At 50.3% G+C, this 22,223-nt stretch overlaps 1 protein-coding gene across 2 annotated transcripts in view; it reads left to right on the forward strand.

Moving 5' to 3' along the window:
• Positions 1-136: 136 nt before the first annotated feature.
• Positions 137-22,223, forward strand: part of arl15a (ADP-ribosylation factor-like 15a) — a 42,194-nt gene continuing 20,107 nt past the window's right edge. The window contains exon 1 of one of the 2 annotated variants that reach the window (XM_067228006.1): positions 137-272. In XM_067228006.1, coding sequence (XP_067084107.1) covers positions 261-272 — 12 coding nt within the window. In that variant the 5' untranslated portion in view covers positions 137-260. Of the gene's footprint in view, positions 273-5,105; positions 5,160-22,223 lie in introns of those variants that run through there. The other variant, XM_067228003.1, reaches the window with a different exon arrangement.

The following is a 22,223-nucleotide window of genomic DNA, read 5'->3' on the forward strand; positions in this document are numbered from 1 at the left end:
CGACCAAACACTGATATTATGAGATAAATCTGGACCGTAGCCGGTGGACGAGGCTCTCTCCAGCCAAGTGCTGTAGCACAAGCGAAACGGAATATATTCGTAGGTAGCCAAGACATAAGTCGATATTCCTTTCCAGCTTGATTTTATTTTGCCCCATTAAAAGGTGGGGAATACAAGAGCAGGGTCCCTTTAGTGTAAAACCGGAGAAAGCTACATTTCAAAACCAACTTGCTCGAAGTGTCGCTTTTTTGTCACAGTACATGGATTATCTGGTAAGTGTTTTTTAATGTTAGTGTACCGTTATTTACGATGTGTATTTTGGGGTGGCATGACGCTAGTTTTTCGCCAGGTGTTTTCACCTTTTTTGGCGAAGCCTTCTCATAGCCTATTTCTGTTATCAACATGCATGCACGTTTAAACATTGAAACGATTTTCCTGAAAATGTTGTGATGGTTGACTTTTAAAATAGGATACGTTATATATATTTTTTGTCCTTTAATGCTTCTATACTGTCACCCGTCATGTTATTTACCGCCATTAACACCGAATGTAAATACTTGATGTCATGGAGTTGCAGCAAGCCGCTTTTATTCAACTACACCATTACCACACCATAACGTCAGGGCAGCGTTAAGTGTCACACATGTGCAGTTTCAATTGAGGTGTACTTTCTTGTGGCAAGTTCTGAGCAGCCTGAATGCAGGCAGGAATGTAAAATAACTAATGGAATATGTGATTTTATAGATATTACGTGTTCATATTTTCCAGTGCTGTTTCCCGTATTACTTACTATACAGGCTACAATACCAACTTTGGACCAAGAGATTAAGTTCTTGGGCCTTTGCCCACATTCTAGGGTCGTGATTGGCACTGCTTTATCTGTTCAACAATAGGGAGGAAGTATAGACCCATAGTCTTTCCATGGGAAATATGACCACAGGAGGATGAAACGAGCACAGCCGCTGTGTAAACTCAGAGTAACATACCCACACACCAAGGTTGATCATGTACTGCACAGAAGGAGATGTGTGACCTATAAAGACCTTTGAAATCTTATGTCATCAGGGCACTCGCTGTGTGGCCGCAGTGGAGCAAAGTTCTATCAACTCTGTTATCACGGTTCCCACGTAATCTGGCTTGTCATTGTTTATAAACGTAGGGTCTTGATTTCAGCGTAGCGAATTTGGTCAAACAAAGACCACCATGGAGTTCCAGTCTCCCAAATGGTTGTGGCTGGCTGGGGAGATGAGATGTTTATGGGGGGGGGAAAACGGTTGGTTTTGAAAAAGTAAATATTGGAAGTGTAGAAATGGTTAGGAGAGGATTCTCACTATCTTATCTCTTTCTCTGACATTATTGTGAGAGGATTCTGCCAAACTGTTTTCACTCAGCTAGTTACACTAGTTTGGCCCACATTGAATAAAAATAGTTCTCAGGTTTCCAGATAAAAGGATTCAACTAGAACCAGTCCAATTGGACACATAAGAGCACAACTCAATACAACAATACAAACATTGTCAATAGCCCTCATGCTCAAAGGCACACGTTTGTATGCTTTCAGACTGCTGTTGTCAGGAAAAGCACAGCTGTAACTCTGCAGACTTTCCGAGCCGAGCTCGTCTGTCCTCAAAGGTCAGGAACTCGACGAGCGGCTGACCTTCTCTCCCACTGTGCCATGCTGGGGATCTGGCTCCAGACCCAGGCTGTGGCCTGCCTCGTTATGAACCATCAGTAAACTCACCTTCACTGTCAAACTCTCACTCAGATTGATAGTGGGGATTTTAGTTTTTACAAATTTTAACCTAACAACAAGGTCTGAGAGTTGGTTGAACACTGAAATGAATGTTGGTAAAACGTGCATGTTGTATTCTGTAGTTTGACGAGTGGTTGTTGCCAAATTTGTTTCTGTTTGTGTGTGTACACAGAAGCAGGATATTGGGATAACTTAGGCAGGCTATGCTACGAATGATTGATGCACCCTACAGACATAGTTTCCTGTAAAGTAACAGAATCACGTTGTTGAAGTAAGTCAACAGCGGTAAGCATGGTGTTAAAACAGTAACTAACACTAACAGAAAGGCTACAAAGTCCAGGAAGTGATTCGGTTCTTTCTGGTTCCACAACACTTTGACACAACCTTTTCCAAACTACCAGTCCTACATGTGGTGAATCTCAGGCCCTGGAAGGTCAACTACACCTACTAGGGCTGTTTTAATCAAAAATACTATAGCAATGAATTACTGCTTTGATTTTATGTTGTGTTAAAGTGGAATGTTTGAAAATGCATATTTACTTTTAGTTTAAATTTTCTGGACCTATGAGATATGCCTGTTCCTGATGTCACAGAATATATTGTGCCAGTCCAAAGATGGAGAACAAATCGGTGTACAGTATATGTTCTTTAGGTTAACTGACATTTGTTTACTAGTAATTAGTCTCTATCGATGGTATATTAAGATTTTTTTTTAAGTTTCAGGAAAATGGTTTCTTCTGTTTTATAGCGTTTCCAACCTGTATAGGTTCCGTCTGGAATTCAAAGCACGCTTTGCTGGCCTGAATTCAATGATGACATCCGGCCCAGGAAATAGCTGCTGTGGATCTCTCTCTCACTCTCACTCTCACAACTACATTACCTTTGGACTAGCTGTCGACCGCTCTCTTTCTCCTGGCTAGCTGTCGACCGCTCTCTTTCTCCTGGCTAGCTGTCGACCGCTCTCTCTCTCCTGGCTAGCTGTCGACCGCTCTCTCTCTCCTGGCTAGCTGTCGACCGCTCTCTCTCTCCTGGCTAGCTGCCGACCGCTCTCTCTCGCACCTGGCTAGCTGCCGACCGCTCTCTCTCTCTCCTGGCTAGCTGCCGACCGCTCTCTCTCTCTACTGGCTAGCTGCCGACCGCTCTCTCTCTCTCCTGGCTAGCTGCCGACCGCTCTCTCTCTCTACTGGCTAGCTGCCGACCGCTCTCTCTCTCTCCTGGCTAGCTGTCGACCGCTCTCTCTCTCTCCTGGCTAGCTGTCGACCGCTCTCTCTCTCTCCTGGCTAGCTGTCGACCGCTCTCTCTCTCCTGGCTAGCTGTCGACCGCTCTCTGACCCTGTTCTAATATCGGTTTATTACATGGCCTGTAGTATTGGATGAAAATGTGCAATAGCTTTTTGTCTGCTGGAAACCAGATGAATCTATCAAGACAAATGCATGTTTTAAAGATCTCCATAAAAGGCGCTCTGTAATCAGATCCCTTGCCGTTATCAAGAAGTCGTTCCCTAAATACCTCCTGTGTAAGTGGAGATGCATACCAGTACTTCAGCCCTGCAGTAAGTCACCTGAGGGTTCCTTGACCAATGGGGGTGGACCTGATGGTAAAACACTTTACCTGTGCAGGAGCTCTTGGCTGCAGATGCCTTCAGGGACCTTTTAATTGTTTCCTGATTTTCGAGAAGAACTTCCTCCTAAGATGTCGTACAAGAGCAACTACATTTTTGTGAGTTCTCGTTAGGTTGGAGCCAGTGGCACCCCCAGAAGTGTTTCATGGGGGTGGCCTGGGTTCTATAATGTTGTTGTAGTATATAGGCTAGTGGAAAACGATGTCAATGAGACATAGTTGGGACATGAGCGTTAAGAAATGGCATACTGACTGGTACAGTTAATATTTAGAGTAATACAAGAAAAAACTTCCGGGCAACATGTGACTTGGGTAGGTGGCGGGGTCAGGGGGGGGGCAATGATTGTATCAGGGTGGTGCCGCTGGTTGGAGAGCCTCAACAACGGACCAGGGACATAAAGGGACGCTCTGAATTGGACTGCTCGGTGGAAGTTCATTGGCTCTCTCCGGGACATGTGACCTGATCCGACCTCATTGTTGTCTCCCAGGTCCTAGTACTGGAACGTTCACCTCGCAATGTCATGTGGTTTTTCCCTCATCAGTTTCATATCTGATAACATCTGCCATGGGCAGATTCCAATCCAAACATCACAAATATTTAGCTCCCATGTGATGGCGTGAACTCCCTGACATGAGCTCGTAGGTCTTGTTGATGAAATAGGGATTTTTCATTTTTGGTTGTACAAAACAGGTTTATATTCATTTTTACCAGACATTTCTGTAAAGTTGTATTGTGCTAATGTATTGTAGATGGCCCTATCGTAAACCTGTTATTGACTTTTAACTTATAAATTGGGTACAAAATCTAATAGGTGAAGCTTGATCCCTGTTTGTGTATCCTCATGTAAGGATAAGACGAGGAGGCAGCAGACAGTAGCGTCTACACATCCTCAACGTCAACAAGCAATCCTGACTGACAGTACGTTTGGGAAAGGTTTGGCTTCCTCAAACGATCAGGAGTGGGCTGATGGAAATACACACCTATTTGTTTGATAAAAGGGGGGTCAGATGGCTGAGTGGTTATGGAGTCGAGCTATTGATCAGAAGGTTGTTGGTTCGATTCCTGGCCGTGCCAACTGACGTTGTGTCCTTGGGAAAGGCTGTTCACCCTACTTGCCTCGGGGGGGAATGTCCCTGTACTTACTAAGTCGCTCTGGATAAGAGCGTCTGCTAAATGACTACATGTAAAAGGCTATCCCCTTCCCACTTTTGTGGACAGCAGTGTTTTCACACTTCGATCAGATGTGTGCGCGTCCACGCTCGCACATGTCTGTCTGCGTGCCTGTGTAGTAGATGTGTAAGGGTGACTAATCCAATTTACATTCTTATTTCGGAGTCCTGGCTATCACTAAGCCTTTAATCTCTGTGAAGATACACCCAAGCAATTAATATTGGGGCTCCACCGCCCAAATCCCCCTCTCTAATTTGCGTTGTTTTTTATTTTTTATGAATGAATACTAGAGCTCCACCCCCTCTTCTACTCCTCCCTCCCCACCCTCTGGCTCCTCTCAGCCACAACTTAGGGAGAAACGTTTTTCTGTCGGACTATCGGTGATTCCCTTCACCGGCTGACCACGTTGCTGGTCGACTTGAATCGGCTGGTTATTTTGCTCCACCGCTCCTCTGCCTGTTCCTCTCTTTCTCTCTCCAACCTCCTCCCCCCTTTGCTCAGTTACTACAGGCTTGCTTGGCTTGTTTGTTGCCGGGGGTAACGGGCTGTCGCCGGGGACAATGTCGGAACACGTGCAGCTTTCCTTAGCCCTGTGTAGGATTGGGCTGTACACGGTAAGCAAAGATATACACACCTATATCGATAGCTCTGCTAGCTGCAGTCAGATGTGTGTGGGTGAGATTGATGTATTGTAGTTTTTTTCGTACAGCTTGTGTGTGTGTGTGTGTGTGCGGAAGCAGCCACCGCCTGGTCAATGAATGGACCGGTTATGGGCATGTTTACATTACATTTAGTCATTTAGCAGACGCTCTTATCCAGAGTGACTTACAGTAAGTACAGGGACATTCCCCCCTAGGCAAGTAGGGTGAAGTGCCTTGCCCAAGGACACAACGTCATTTGACATGGCCGGGAATCGAACTAGCCCGATTCCCTAACCGCTCAGCCATCTGACCCCCCCCATGTTGACTACAGAGCTGAGAATGTTTAAAACTGAAAAAATAATTGGTTATGTATTGACTTTGCTCCAGGGACAGTCACATGCATGAACACTGAAATATGTAAATTGAGTGTAATTTCCTTGCGTACATGTTTTTCCAGTAAGATCTTATCGACAGTGTTGGTGTCTGTGATGGGTTTTCATGTCGGTACGTTGAGACTGATAGTGGAAGCTCTGGTGTGTGGCTTGTTGTTGTTGTGAAGATCGAGGCGTCCCTGATCCTGGAGCGAGGCGTCCCTGATCCTGGAGCGAGGCGTCCCTGATCCTGGAGAGGTGAAGGATTAGCAAAGCTGTTGATGGAAGCTTGACTGAGGGCTGGTCTGGAAAGGAAGTGATGTCTTCTGAGGAAGCAGATGAATGTGTCATGACCTTAGTCCATCGTCGGTGAAAAGACTGAAGGAACTCCTATCAACCTTCTGAGTTGTAGACTTTAGTCTCATTAAAAAGTGTGTGTATACTGCCCCCAAAAAAACTCTTAAAAAGAAAGAAACTAAAAAGATTTGAAGCGTTCAGTCGTTTCTGGTTACCTTCAGCCCCCTACGTGCCAGAGCAGGCAGTCTCCCCAGACCGGGAGCGACACCCTGGCTGCTCCTCTGAGGAGCCCAGACGCTGTGTGCTGTGCTGGAAGCCGCGCTGGAGGCCCTGGTGCCTGCTGTGTGCTGTGCTGGAGGCCCTGGTGCCTGCTTTGTGCTGCGCTGGAGGCCCTGGTGACTGCTGTGTGCTGCGCTGGAGGCCCTGGTGCCTGCTGTGTGCTGCGCTGGAGGCCCTGGTGCCTGCTGTGTGGTCGTGTCTCCAGGACGCTGGGAGGGCGAGGATGATTAAACGTAATGGTTGAAACATCGTGGTCGGATCATTACGTGGAGAATGTAGGGGGAGAAATCAGGACGAGGTGATCAGGCCTGGCTCTTTCCCCTGGCACACCTGTCTGATCCTGTTGTCCTTGACCGGGACGTGTGTTCTGTTCCAGGCGTTTAGACATGGTGCTGTGGGTTTTCCTTGTGTTTTAACAGCACAAGTTAGTTTTTTGTAGTTTTAGAAGGTCTGCATGAGAGCCAACAGCTCTCTCCAGGGAAGTATCCATCCTTCCATCCATCCGTCTTCCTGTTTCCCTGGAGTCTGCGTTGGCAACCTCATTGGTGACGTGTCCCCTGGTGCCTGACGGATGACGCTCTCCAGCCATCAAACACATCCACCTTCTTATCAGACCCTGGCTCTCTCTCTCTCTCTCTCTCTCTCTCTCTCTCTCTCTCTCTCTCTCTCTCTCTCTCTCTCTCTCTCTGTCTCTCTCTGTCTCTCTCTGTCTCTCTCTGTCTCTCTCTGTCTGTCTGTGTAGGCCCTATCCGCTCATTGTTGTGTGGCGTTACAAGCTAGTTAGCTGCTAACGTCTGCATTCTGAAGCGCGCTGTTTTCTGTCGGAGGTTTGTCTTAAATACTGTAGCTGTGTGTATGCCTGATGGTGGATGAAGAGTGTCCCTCTATAACACAGATCATCTTACTGTCCTTTTACTTTACTATAATTCCTTCTGTAACCCCACCTTGTTCCGTGTCTTGCGTGTCGGGAAATGCACACGACCTTGCGCCGTTGCACAGTACATTAATCGTAAACCAGAACTCACTGCTTAAGGAATTTCCACATTTAGGATATTATTGTTCGACAAAACAAATGTCTATCCTGTTTTTGTCAGGAGGACGTGGAAGTCCGATGCAAGGTAGGCTATTAGTAGACTGACTTATCTTAGAGAGGAAATGAATGGAAAATACCTCAGAAATGTTCTTTAATGAAGTTATGTTCTGTTTGCTTGTTGGGTAAGAGTTTCAGTTATAATTTTAGACAACAGTGACAAACAATCGATCCAGTTCTCCGTACTCCCAGGCATAAAGCATGTAGGTTAAGCTAACTAAAGACTGTAAAAAAAAAAAAGAAGATAAATAATAAAGTATTTTTCACCAGTCGAGGGCCCATTGTGTTATGGAAACGTTGGGCTCCACTGCCTCCCGGGAGGTAGTGTTCACTCTCAAACTGCTTCCTGCTTTGAAAGGCAGGATGGGAGCAGTCGTTGCCCTCATCCTGGGACGGGAATATCCCACGCTTCCAAATAACCGTGGCAACGCCGCCATGTCGGCCGCCAGCATCCACCACCCACCGGCCCCACCCCATCTGACGTTGTCAAGACAACCAGTCAGTGGACTTGATCCGAAACCCGTCAGTTGTATCGGCCTGGAATACTAATGAAGGAGGGATGTACTGCTGGTTTTCGAGGAGGTAGAGAGGAGAGATGGAGACAGTGTGTAGAAGGTGGAGAGAGTATGGAGAAGGTGGAGAGAGTCTGTAGAAGGTGGAGAAGGTGGAGAGAGTGTGGAGAAGGTGGAGAGAGTATGGAGAAGGTGGAGAGAGTATGGAGAAGGTGGAGAGTGTAGAAGGTAGAGAGTGTGGAGGAGGAAGAGAGGAGAGATGGAGGAGATGGAGAAAGTGTGAGGCTGGGGGTGCAGGGTTCCTAGGGAATGACTGAAAAGAGAGAGGCAGAGAAAAAAACTATAAAAGGGAAAATTGTAGAGGTGGAGGTGAAGAGAGAAGCGAGATCCATCTGTCTTTACTGAAGACAGCAAAGCCCTGGAGCCTCAGATCCACGTGAGAAGACTGTCAGGCTGACGGGCTCTGTGTCCACACAACTCAACTCTGCACTCAGACACACACACACAAGCTCACACACACACAAGCTCACACACACACACACACACACACACACACACACACACACACACACACACAAGCTCACACATAGAAACCACAAGCATGGATCTTTTTAAATATACATTTCAGCATTTCTCATGCTTCATTGGACTTTTTTTCAAGTGCACAGTGACAGGAAAGGCAGGGAGAGAGACAGACATGCATCAAAGAGCCCAAACAGGGCTTCCTTTAAGTGTTAAATGCTATTAGGTATATAAATGGTATATACAGCATTTCACGTTCCTTCACTGTATTGTTGTTGTTCTAAAGCGTCTCACCAGCCTTGGGATTGAAAGAGTGTGTAAGAAAGGTTTGTGACGCCTCGAAGCTTTCATACGTGGTGATGGTCTTTGTTCCAGTGGGGCCCATCCTCACACAGCGAGATCAACGCCACAGTCAAGCACAGTAACATCAGTAACATGCTTATCCAACATGTATTGTGTGACCCGATTGGGTTCACAAATCCCATGAGAGAAGTCCCATGGCCTCTCGCCTCGCCTCTCCTCTCTCTTTCCTTGTTAGTATCTCTTGGTTCTGGGTTAGGGTTAGTCTAAAACCAGCTTATAGACTGCTTTAACTTGTTCGCAGCCTGGCTGGCAGTCACAGCCTGTTTGGCAGCAGCCACAAGACAGACAGCAGCCTAGGTTCTGGCTGAGATGGTCGCTAATCTGCTTAGCGACAGAATCTCCCTGGTCTCAGACCAGAGTGTTTATTTAGTCTTTCTGTAGTGTGATCTGACACAGAGGACATGACCTGAGCTCAGACAAGAAGATCTCTGGAGCACTCCAGTGCATTTGAATTTGGTATGAATTGAAATTTTGGAATTGGCTTTACTTTGTTATGATTTGAAAGCTTTTCAAAGGAAAGGAATATTAAAGGATGTGCTGTGTTCAGGACGAGGTTATGATTATGGTTATGGTTCAGGTTATGGTTCAGGTTATGGTTATTGTTCAGGTTAGAATAGGTTGATATTTAGTTTTATGCTGGGCCCTGATTGGACCGTTATATTTAATGAGCCAGTAACCTAATTTCGCTAAGCTATCCCTCCCCACTAAGAAAGTGGACCTTGTGGAGCGGGTGAAATGATCCTAATGAGGACATCTCAGAGATAATGACAGAATAGCAGCCAAGTCTTGTAACAGACTGTGGGGAATACAGCATTACGGAACAGACGGCTCGAATTAGCTTTCTAATTTTGTTTTGTATTCCAGTTCTATTTCTGAGATCTCTGATTCTACAGCTAGTTGAGAATATCGTTGTCAATCGTAGATTGTTTAGTCTGATCGGAGACCGTTTTTTTTTTGTAAGGTAAAGTTGTGAGTTCGTAGACTATAAGTGTAAGTTACACACTTTCAATGATCATTTGATAATTGTGAAAGTTGGAAACTAAACGTAGAAGACATTTTCAGTTCATTTTCCCTATAATTGTTTAGAATTTCAACTTAAAAAGAAAATATATATATCAGTTTGTCCCTTTTGTTTGACCGGACAGACCTAATTCCTTTCTGGTCATTTAGACAACCTGTTAGGACAAAAAAGCTCTGAAGTCACACAGTCCAGCAGCCGTGTGGTGGTCCAGCCAGTCTAGATGTCAGCGTCTCAGAGCCGGCCTGACAGACATGCCTCCTGTACCCAGCGTGCCTCAGAGCCGCCCTGAGAGACATGCCTCCTGTACCCAGCGTGCCTCAGAGCCGCCCTCACAGACATGCCTCCTGTACCCAGCGTGCCTCAGAGCCGCCCTGAGAGACATGCCTCCTGTACCCAGCATGCCTCAGAGCCGCCCTGAGAGACATGCCTCCTGTACCCAGCGTGCCTCAGAGCCGCTCTGACAGACATGCCTCCTGTACCCAGCGGTTCCTCCGCCCTCGGATCAAACCCTCTCTGCTGCACGTGATGAGCACCACCCCTCCTATAAACAGGGATTTCCTCAGACGAGAATGAAAGAGGATATTTGGAGAGTTCACATCCTTAGTACTCACTTGACGTGAGTACTAAGGATGTGAAGATTAGCCGTGATCAGACACACACACACACACGCAGGCAGGCTTGTCAGGTGGTCAGTGGTTATTCCGTTCCTTGCTAGTCTTGAGAAGCAGCAGCTAGTTTGTAGTAGTGAACGTTCCTGGTGTTGTGGCTCCAGTTCACAAACCAAAGCTGTGGAAAACACACAGGCCTTTAATATTTACTGTTTAACCACCATTGAATATAATGACTTGTGTGCCCCATGCTTGTCTAAGTATCTACTGCCACCTGCTGTTGTCACACACCAATGACAACATCTCAAGTCTGTAATATATTCTGTAGTCCTAATTGTCCCAATTACCAGCCATCTGTTCTGATATCAGTTCTGCTCTCGAGATGACTGTTGCCATTAATCAGAAAGTCCCATTGCTTCCTGTACTGTTATCCTAGTGCATCGTGGGAAATGAAGGATGAGACATTGGATTTGCAGGTGCAGCAATAGACTGGTTCTAAGGGAATACATTATAATTTGAACTATATTTTGTGTGTGATTATGATGATAATTATTTTTCTATCTGTATATTCTTTTGGTCAGTGGTCTTCAACTGAGGACCAGGGTTGAAGACCACAGCTCTCGATTTATTCAATTATCAGTTCATCAACTATCCACTGGGTGGCGCTGTATGGTCACAAAGCAGTCATTGGTAACAATCTACTTTGACGACCAAAGCTGAGTTTAAAAAACAGAAAGGCCGTATTGTTCATGATGTTGATAACTGGTTAATGCTAAAAACAAGAAAATAATTGCTCACTGCAAACAAGGTCATTTTTCCTGTAAATCAGAAAAAAATCATTTGGGTGTTTTATTTGATATTTTATGCAGTCAGCCTAGATGTTTGCAGGTTTCAGTTTCACAACGTTGACTGAACATTAATAGGATGTGGAAACATATGGAAAGTTTTCAGGCATAACATTGAGCTGGATAAATTCCTGTGTGTTCGGGGGGAGAGGGAGGGAGGGGGAGAGGGGATGGGAGGGGGAGAGGGGATGGGAGGGGAAGAGGGGATGGGAGGGAGGGAGGGAAGGGGAGAGGGGAGGGAGAGAAGGAGAGAGAGGGAGAGAGGGAGAGAGGGCCAGAAACCTATAAACTAAAGGTGTGTGTGTGTGTGTGTGTGTGCACGCGGTCCATCTTTAACCACTATCAAAGAGCCCTGACTTAAGGATCTATCGGTACACTGGCAAGTGGCAACGTTGTCAGTTCTTATCCAGCCAGCAGGGGGCAGTGTTTGTCTGCTGTATCAGCTGTAGCTTCCTGGATCGAGGGTAGAAGAGACTCAGCCGGCCACTGACCACCCCCACAGCTCCATCAGGTTGTAGCTTAGCGCCACTGACCACCCCCACAGCTCCATCAGGTTGTAGCTTAGCGCCACTGACCACCCCCACAGCTCCATCAGGTTGTAGCTTAGCGCCACTGACCACCCCCACAGCTCCATCAGGTTGTAGCTTAGCGCCACTGACCACTCCCACAGCTCCATCAGGTCGTAGCTTAGCTTAGCGCCACTGACCACCCCCCAGCTCCATCAGGTCGTAGCTTAGCGCCACTGACCACCCCCACAGCTCCATCAGGTCGTAGCTTAGCGCCTCTGACCACCCCCCAGCTCCATCAGGTCGTAGCTTAGCTTAGCGCCACTGACCACTCCCACAGCTCCATCAGGTCGTAGCTTAGCGCCACTGACCACCCCCCAGCTCCATCAGGTCGTAGCTTAGCTTAGCTCCACTGACCACCCCCACAGCTCCATCAGGTCGTAGCTTAGCGCCTCTGACCACCCCCTGTTTTACTGTGTGATATTAGTTTGTGTCTCCTAAATCAGTGCTAAATCAGAAACCCAGATTAACTAAGTACACAGTTTAATCTTGTTCGGCTCCAAAACTGACCTGTGTGGATTCAACTTTTGAGGCACACGTGGGAAAACTGGGATTTGGTTGCGGACTGGACTGTCTGTTTAATCTTGTTTCTCCTCACAGCGAGAGGTATGAAATGTGTTGGGTTGTGTGTATTTTCTACACATGCACGGTGCAGGGTTGGTGGGTAATAACCTAGCTCCCAGGTTCAGTGTTAGGCCAGGCTGGGTTATAATCTGGTTCTGTTTACTATTACATAAACCTTTTGAGACATTGTTATTTTTGAGACATTGGCTCCGGAAAACAAAGAAAATTCAAGGAAAAACTAAATAACAAACAAAGAAGCAGGGCTCCAACAGCTAATGTAGCGTGTTAATAGACACAGGGTCTCTGATGTGGACCCCACCCTCCCCCGCCCCTGCCCCCGCCCTCCCTCACCCTCCCTCACCTTTACCTAACCAGAGAGAGCATTCAATCTCCCCTCCCACCCTCCCCTTAGCAGGGAGCACCTCTCCCCTCCCACCCTGCCCTCAGCAGGGAGCACCTCTCCCCTCCTCTCCCCTCCCACCCTCCCCTCAGCAGGGAGCACCTCTCCCCTCCTCTCCCCTCCCACCCTCCCCTCAGCAGGGAGCACCTCTCCCCTCCTCTCCCCTCCCACCCTGCCCTCAGCAGGGAGCACCTCTCCCCTCCTCTCCCCTCCCACCCTCCCCTCAGCAGGGAGCACCTCTCCCCTCCTCTCCCCTCCCACCCTCCCCTCAGCAGGGAGCACCTCTCCCCTCCTCTCCCCTCCCACCCTCCCCTCAGCAGGGAGCTCCTCTCCCCTCCCACCCTCCCCTCAGCAGGGAGCTCCTCTCCCCTCCCACCCTGCCCTCAGCAGGGAGCACCTCTCCCCTCCCACCATCTGTAGTCTCTGGGAGGCTGCGAGGAGTGCTTTAATCCAGAAGTCTCCCTCAAATGGTGGATAAACATTTATCTGAACCACACCGGACCAAGTCTGTAAACAACACTTGTGTTGTGTTGATGTCAGTGGAGGCTTGCTTGCGTGGTATGTGTGTGTGCGCTAACAGGGGTCAGTAGTTGATCTGAGTTTGACATGGAGGGATGCTCCTACAAAGGACCCGCCAACATCTGAAGACCCCAGAGCGTGTGATAATTAATTACTGTTGGCGTTCCTTTGAGCTCTCTCATCAGATGGGTGGCAGAGAGACTGTCAGTACCGTCACTGAAACAATGGTGGAATTTCACTGTCATGCATTTTTGCCTAATTGACTGTTTTGATGCAGTTTTTTTGTGTGTTTTTTTGCGTGGGGCGTGGGCAGGGTAGGGGGGCTTTCCTCCCTCCTCATTCGCTCGCCCCTTCATCGGTTAGGGGGACAACTTGGTGTTTGTCAGCTGGACGTTCAGGATGCTTCTTTGAGGGTGAGAACAGGCGACGGAGGCTTCCGGGGCTCCATGGGCTGCCGCTTACAGATCCGCTGTACAAACACAGATACACTCCGACAGGAAGTGGAGAAAGAGAGGGAATACGCTGAAATAAATATGAGGGGCGTCCCAGCAGTGCTGTGTGGGTGTGGGTGTGTGTGTGTGTGTGTGTGGGGGGGGGGGGGGGTGGTGTGTGTGTGTGTGTGTGTGGGGGGGGGGGGGGTAGCGGTGAAGGCTGAGAGAGGGGAGGTCCGGAAACCACATGCTCACACGAAGAGAGAGAGGCTCTCTGCTCATTTGCATAATTAACTGTTGCCGCTAACTGTGCTTAATGAAGGAAGTCTATGACCCTCTTTTACTCTGCCAGGCAACGGGCTGACACACAGGCCCCTACAGGCAAAGGTTAAAACAATGTGTCTGGTTAACTTCCGACGAACATGCCGGCCCGCCCCAGTCCCGCGGTTCGGCGCTCAATGGCGAAGGCGACGGGTACGGAACGACCTGCGATTTCCTCAGAGGCCCTGAAGGTCGACCAGATGTGTTGCTTGGCGTCCTGTCTCTCAACGAAAGCCGTTTGTTTGCGCTGGAACGCTCAGTCATGTGTAATAGGCAGGCGGATGTGGAAATCGACAAGGTCGACGTGAACTAGTATTAGATATCGTTTATCTGGTCTATGTGATGTATTCTGGAGATTGCTTTTTCTTCAGGGAAATACAAATATTTGCCTGACCGCCGAATGTTCGTCTGCTCTGGGGTCGTGTGAGGATGGGTTCGGTGAGGAAAGCGAAGTCTGAATGATAGGAATCTAAACCAGTTTGAAACTCTGCCCCGGCGCTGTGAACGTGACGCAGCCAACTGAGAGTATCCTGTCAGAGAGGTGAAGTGGTCGTGCATCAGAGGGGGAGCTCGATCGCTTTTCAGCTTTAATAAAAACAAACAGACCGAGGGTGACCTCATTCCCAGCTGGATCCGAACATGACTAAACCACTTGATGAATCTGAAGGTCTTTTCAGATGGAAGCCTGACGTCAGCAGAAACGTGTAATGAAGATGGCACGGCCTGCACGATTCCAGGGTTAAAGACAACCACGTCAAAGCACATGAAACAAACACAAGTATGGGAGACACCGTGGAGATGGTGCGCATCTCTGTCATGTCTTCACCCAGGGAGAGACTCAGATAGGGAGACAGGGAGGGTTAGGTTAGGGTTAGCTAACCCTAACAAGTGGAATGTTTGTGAGTGTCAGAATGCTGCGGCTGGTGTAAGTGTTTCTGGTCTGATCTGTGTGTTTCCTGGGCGTGGGGCAGGGTTTTTTTGATCTGTGTTTCCTGGGCGTGAGGTGGGGGGGGGGGGGGGTGTTCAGAGTGGAGGTGTTACAGGAGGGGGGGGGGGTCCAGGGGTCTAAACAGAACAAAACTACAGTCCTCAAATAACAGACCACGGTGCACCTGCTCACTGAGGGTGTGGCTGGGGGTGTCTGTACACACACACACACACACACACACACACACACACACACACCCCAGTCTCCCAGGCTGTGAACCCTTGGAGCAGCTTTGTCAATGGGCTCATTCAGGAGTCTTGCTGGAACTCTCCGGGTGTGAGACAAGGGCTTGTCTGTCACCGAGGTGAGCAGAGTTTTGTTGTGGTGTTGCCATCATCGTAATCATGAAAACAAGACCTGTGCTTTGTGTGTGTGTGTGTGTGTGTGTGTGCGCGTGCCTTGGAGGCAACTTGAAACTCATCTCAACATGCACTGCTGTGATTAAGTTAAGGTTTAATACTCTGGCTGTGACCTGACATTGAACGCCAGCGATACTTTCCAAGTTCACTGCCAGCTGTCCCGGCTGGAAAGCAGTGGGCATTAGGGGCTCTGCCTGGGCAGACAGGAGGTCTGGGGTTGAGGTGAGGCCAGACACGACCAGAAACCGATACGAAGAGATGAAAACCATCTCCTTCATCTCTTATCCAGGAGCCTTCAGCTCCAGGAGGACTGGAATGGAACCCTGGGGCAGAGGTCTTGCTGCTCGACCCTGGAACACAGAGCTTACGGTGCTTCCTGTTTGGGGATTCTTGTTAATTAGCTGGTCTGAACGGTGGTTGTCCTGGAGGGTGGAACAGCTCAAGGGGTGGACAGGGAGGATGTGGGTTAAAGGTCAGGGTGATGTGTGCAGGACTGAATGTTCTGGATAAGACTCTGTTCTGTACCTCCATGATTGTCTGAGAGAATTTCGATTTTGTAATCGTGCTACATAAACTGAGTTCCTCCTCAAAAAGGAATTCTGATTAACAAAATAACATTGGTGGATCCGTTTTTAAGTGATTATTCTCATGATGTAGCCATTGGCCTGAGACACCGGGTTCAAAAAGGGTTGATGAATGTAACTGGAGGCTGGTGAGGTGAGGATAGATCCTCATTAGCTACTGACGATGCAGTCATTAGTCCTCATAACCTGCCCCCACCCTCCTGGTGATGTGGTGAGTTCCACCTGACTCTCCCGATGGCTCCCAGATTGGTAGCTGTCTTACTTTGTCTAGACAGTTCTCCAGGGTTCCAACACCTGTCTTATCAACAACCCTTCTCTCTTCGACCCGGATCGACACACGTCATGAACCCCTCTTTACTCCTTTGTTTCTGTCCGAGCCGTATGAGAGAACCTCAGACAGGTCTGTTCACCGCTGGTCTGGGAGCGGACCCATTCCCTCCTGTTCTACCGTTTAGTTTGGTTTTTACTCTGTCAATAATTCATCGCAAACCGCTGTTCCTGCTCCCCATGACCCGGGCTCTCTGTGTTGTTCTGGGGTCGTCGGGGACACCGTGAGCGATCAGCACGGCCCCCCGGCGTAGTCGGCAGCGATCAAATCAAAGCTCTGTCCGTACTCTGTGAGGATTCATTTGCATTGAAAAGGCTTCTCGTGTGTCCTCCCGCAGTCTGGAACTCTGGCCCTGCGCACAATGTATAAAAACAGATTTATCGTTGGCTTCAGTTGGCCTCCATCTTTTATTTGTCTCGTTCGGAGCCTGGAGACAGACGGACGGAGGGGAGGGTGGTCTCACAGAAAAATACTTCTATCTCCCTTGGGGAAAAGGGAATGTTTTGATCACATTTTCGTGTTTTTGTCATAAACGTTCCCCCCATCTTTCAGTACATGAAAACATCTGATAAGTGATGAGTGGAGGGGGGGCGAGTAAACCCCTCTACCCCTTCCGCCCCCCCCCCCCCACCTTTTAATGTCTGTGACATGGGGCGCCCCCCGCTCCCCTCGGCCCTCACACATTCGTTTCAGGGCCTTCAAAAGGAGGCCCCTTCAGCTTTGATCCTCCAGATCCAAACTGAAAAACATCTCTGGGTCCCGCTCCGCGCCCAGGCAGCGCTCCACCGCTCCGCTGCTCTGCCGCCGTATGCTAATAGGCCCCGGCTAATCACCCTTCCCAATTACAAGATTTATACTCCTCCGAGGCGCCTGTGACGCACCCCTCCTCCCTGTCCTCCGGTCAGGGCCCCCTATCACCGCCGGCAACCCCTGTGGAGGGAAGGGACCCTCTGTCTGAGAGCACAGCTGCCCTCCACCCCTCCCTCCACCCCTCTCTCCACCTCTCCCTCCACCCCTCTCTCCACCCCTCCCTCCACCCCTCCCTCCACCTCTCCCTCCACCCCTCTCTCCACCTCTCCCTCCACCCCTCCCTCCACCCCTCTCTCCACCCCTCTCTCCACCCCTCTCTCCACCCCTCCCTCCACCCCTCCCTCCACCCCTCTCTCCACCTCTCCCTCCCTCCACCCCTCCCTCCACCTCTCCACCCCTCCACCCCTCCCTCCTCCCCTCCTTCCACCCCTCCACCCCTCGACCCCTCCCTCCCTCTTCCCTCCTCCACCCCTCCCTCCCTCCTCCCTCCACCCCTCCCTCAGCTTCCACCCCTTCACCCCTTCACCCACCCGTGGATGAATCTAGAAAACATTCCAGCCCTGGGCCTCCTTGCTAACCCTAATGTACTCCTCCAGTCCTGTCCTCAAACGCTTGTCTGTAGACTTCACACAGACTAATGCTTACTCTTTGTGGGGTGGACGGGGGCAGGGGTGGACGGGTGCAGGGGGGACGGGTGCAGGGGGGCTGGGGGGTCCTGGCGACTGACTGTTGAACCTGCTCTTCAGATCATATTTCTCTCGTCCCCACGGGCAACAGTCTTGTCCTGCTCGCTGTAAATCAGGCCTCCCAGTACTAGACCAGCCACCACCAAACTCTGAAACTGCTGTTTCAGAGAGTTCCAGCAGGGATCCTGAATGGGCCCATTGACTGATTGTTGAATCTGGTTCCTGCTAAGAATGTTGTTGTCTGGTATGGTTTAGCGCTAGGTAAGATGACCAGGAGCTGATGTGTGGTTGAGATGGTGGAGGGATGTTTTAAACCTGAATGAGGGAGCTGTAACTATAAAACCACGGCCCTCTGCTCCTCTTTCAGTCCTCCTCCTCCTCCGAAAGCAATCGGCTGGAACAGGATTGGCTGGAAATTAGCGGGCCGCTCCAAACTTTGAATTGGACATTCCACTGGCACTGAGCTGTCTTAGTTGCTAAACAACTCTGAAAGCCTTGCTAGCTCACACAAGCAGTTAAGGGGACAAAACATATCTCGTTTTACTGAACATGTTTTTCATCTATTGTACCTTTAAAGATGTGGGTAAAGATGTGGGGAGAGTCGATCCCAAGAGTCAGTTGTTGGATGTCTGTTTCATCTGTTTCGTTCATCTGAAACGAAGACCAACTGAAGCCCTGTGTGTATGTGTGTGTGTGAGAGAACTGTGTGTGTGTGAGAGAACTGTGTGTGTGTGAGAGAACTGTGTGTGTGAGAGAACTGTGTGTGTGTGAGAGAACTGTGTGTGTGTGAGAACTGTGCCGGTGGGCGCTAGCTGCGGTGATCTCCAGATGGCAGTGGAACAAACAGGGTGCTGGAGGGAGCTGTCTAGACTGGCCTCTGACCAGACACACACAGCCTCACATCAAATTAGCGTCTGTCACATTTATGGTAATGGTCCTCAACAGCCTTCCTGTCAGTGACATCAAGATTTACAGCATCGACCCCCCCCCCCCCCCCCAACCCCCCAGCTTTTCTAACCCTCACCATGCAGGGCCACCTCCTCCACCTCCTCCTCTGCCTGTCTGTCTCTCTGCCTGCCTGTCTGTCTCTCTGCCTGTCTGCCTGCCTGCCTGTCTCTCTGCCTGCCTGTCTGTCTCTCTGCCTGCCTGTCTGTCTGTCTCTATGCCTGTCTGTCTGCCTGCCTGTCTGTCTCTCTGCCTGCCTGCCTGTCTGCCTGCCTTCCTGTCTGCCTACCTTCCTGTCTGCCTGCCTGCCTTCCTGCCTGTCTGTCTCTGCCTGTCTGTCTGCCTGCCTGCATGTCTGTCTCTCTGCCTGCCTGTCTGTCTGCCTGTCTGTCTCTCTGCCTGTCTGTCTCTCTGCCTGCCTGCTTGCCTGCCTGCATGTCTGTCTCTCTGCCTGCCGGTGTGTGTGTGTGTGTGTGTGTTGTCTTGTAGTTCCTGACTGACCCACAGAAAACAGGTCACCAGGCCTGTTGCACATCACCGTGACGACAACATCTCAACAGCCATAGATGGAGTCAATGCTTTGTGGTCTTCTGTTAAAAGAGGGATTTTTTAATATACAGCTTTAGGCCCTAAAGTTTGTTGTTTTTTCAGTCCCTTTAATGAATGGAGCCCTATCATTCTGTTGCAATTGGGAAACGATTGTAGTATAACTAGCAACACACATCATATGCGGTCACCTCCTGATGTAAGTCTTTTTCAATTTACGAACAGAGTTTGATTGTACTTAGACCCTGAAACTGCTCTCCCACGGGCTGTTAAAATTCCATTCCACATATTGTGTTTGGAGCAGCTCAGCTCTACTGGAATGTCGTACTGTTGGTGTTCTTGGTTCTCGTGGTGTTTTTCCGGAGGAAGCTAGGGGGAGCAGTCATCACGGTGTTGGGTTGTGAGGGGGAAGGATTGTCTCTCAGGGTCCTCAGGGTCGATCTCTGCTGCTACAGAGCTGTGTAAAGTTGTGTGTGTGTGTGTGTGTGTGTGTGTGTGTGTGTGTGTGTGTGTGTGTGTGTGTGTGTGTGTGTGTGTGTGTGTGTGTGTGTGTGTGTGTGTGTGTGTGAAGGGTCAGGAGCAGGCGTGGGGTTCTGTGTGTGTGTGTGTGTGTGTGTGTGTGTGTGTGTGTGTGTGTGTGTGTGTGTGGTGTGTGTGTGTGTGTGTGTGTGTGTGTGTGTGTGTGTGTGTGTGTGTGTGTGTGTGTGTGTGTGTGTGTGTGTGTGTGTGAAGGGTCAGGAGCAGGGCTGGGGTTCTGATTGGTTGTTGTTGTTCCCGCTCTCTAATCTCACGACCGACACAATGGAGTCCCACACAACGGTCCACTGTGTGTGTCCCTGTCATCGTGGGATCTATTTCTGATTTGTGGGTACTGAACGGCACCTGTTTAGTGTCTGTAGTCAGCCATCTTGTTCAGGGTGCAGTAAATCTTGTTTTGTCGCGGGCTGAAACTCTCCCCTCAACTCTCTAACAGATACCACCGTTAGCTTGTTGTTTTTAAGATATTTGGGCATTTGTTCATGCTTTATTGGACAGTTTGTCTGACAGGAAAGGCAGGGTGAGAGAGGAAGACATGCAGTAAATGGCCCAGGCCGGATTCGAACCCGGTCTGCTGTGGTAAGACCTCAGCCGACACGGTACACTCAGTTATCCGGTGAGCCTGTTTGGTTGTTTTATAAGCCAGTCAGGCGTGACAGTGCTGTCCCCTGCCTCCCGTCCTCCCCTGCCTCCAGTCCTCCCCTGCCTCCCGTCCTCCCCTGCCTCCCGTCCTCCCCTGCCTCCCGTCCACCCCCTGCCTCCCGTCCTCCCCTGCCTCCAGTCCTTCCCTGCCTCCAGTCCTCCCCTGCCTCCCCAGCCCCCCTGCCTCCCATCCTCCCCAGCCCCCCTGCCTCCCGTCCTCCCCGTCCTCCCCTGCCTCCCGTCCTCCCCAGCCCCCCCTCCCTCCCGTCCTCCCCCTGCCTCCCGTCCTCCCCTGCCTCCCGTCCTCCCCTGCCTCCCGTCCTCCCCCTGCCTCCCGTCCTCCCCAGCCCCCCTGCCTCCAGTCCTCCCCTGCCTCCCCAGCCCCCCCTGCCTCCCGTCCTCCCCTGCCTCCCCAGCCCCCCTGCCTCCCGTCCTCCCCCAGCCCCCCTGCCTCCCGTCCTCCCCTGCCTCCCGTCCTCCCCTGCCTCCCGTCCTCCCCAGCCTACCTCTCATCCCGCCCTTCTGAGGAGCTGGTCTGGAAGGATAGGAGCCTGTTACCCTCTTGTTACCCTCCTGGGCGAGAGCGCTGTGTTGTCGAGACAACATGAAAGGGAGAGTGAGGAGGAGGCGGGGTCTGGGTTTCCACGGCAGCAGCTGAAGGTTTGGGCGAGCACCGTGTCTCTCTCACCCTGTAACGAGAACGGCATGTGGACCCCCTCGCTCTCTCCCCTCCCCCTCTCCCCCTCCCTTCCCCCTCCCCCCTCCTCACTGTACTGGGCCTTGTCCCTTCAGCTTCTCCCCATAACCTGGGAGCTGCAACAACAACAACAAGAGAAGGGGGGGGGGGGGGGGGGCGGGTGGGGGGTTGTGGAAAAGATGAATGAGGATGAATGAATGTGCTCCTACACCTCCCACCCTCACAGACCCCAGGACCCCACCGTCTTTGTAGTGTGTGTGTGTGTCTGGTGGTGGACCGAGGCGTTCTGGGAGTGCAGGTTGCTGCACACCTGCATCCAGACATCACACTGTCGTTAGCCATGCTGTCCACATTAACAAGCTGTTTAATAAGCACAGATATTTACTGCGTCAGAAGGGCTAATGAGTGTGTGGACATATACTCTGCCATGCAGCCATCTGATACTTCCACTCGGATAAACCTGTCACGCAACCTTAGTCGTGCCATACAACTAGGGTATATTTCATATTTCTCTTTTTTTTATAATAATAAAGGACAAGAATAATGCACTTTAATTATAGTACTATACTACAGGTAAAAAAAACAAACATCCAGCAGTAAATAGATATATATTTAGAGAGAAAAGTAGACCAAGCGTAAGAATGATGTTCCACTGACACAATACTTCCATAGTGATAGCGCAGGGCTGGGGGGCTGCAGGGTTGGGCGGAGCTCACCTACTGGAGCAGGGGACAGGATCTAAAAGAAGACACAGAAGCCAGTCACACCGAGGCTTTGGTTCACAGAGCTAACGTGGGAGTTTTGGATTCCAGGGGCTCTAAAGAGGAGCCGTGGTCTCGGAGGACTCTTCTGCAGCCCTGTGTTTTCCTAGAGGAGCAGCGGTGCGTGTTGCCGGTGCCTGGCCTGCCATGAAGGGAAGTCTGGTGTTAATGGAGCAACAGAGAATCTGGCTCAGCTGTGGAGCTGACTGCCATGTCTGACTGCTCCTCACCCCTCCAGCCCCTGCTCCTCACCCCTCCTCACCCCTCCAGCCCCTGCTCCTCACCCCTCCTCACCCCTCCAGCCCCTGCTCCTCCCTCCTCCTCACCCCTCCAGCCCCTGCTCCTCCCTCCTCCTCACCCCTCCAGCCCCTGCTCCTCCCTCCTCCTCACCACTCCAGCCCCTGCTCCTCTCTCCTCTCCTCTCCTCCCCCCACCCTCCTCCTCA

This window comes from Osmerus mordax, chromosome 24 (genome assembly GCF_038355195.1).
Source record: "Osmerus mordax isolate fOsmMor3 chromosome 24, fOsmMor3.pri, whole genome shotgun sequence".
Lineage (NCBI taxonomy): Eukaryota > Metazoa > Chordata > Actinopteri > Osmeriformes > Osmeridae > Osmerus > Osmerus mordax.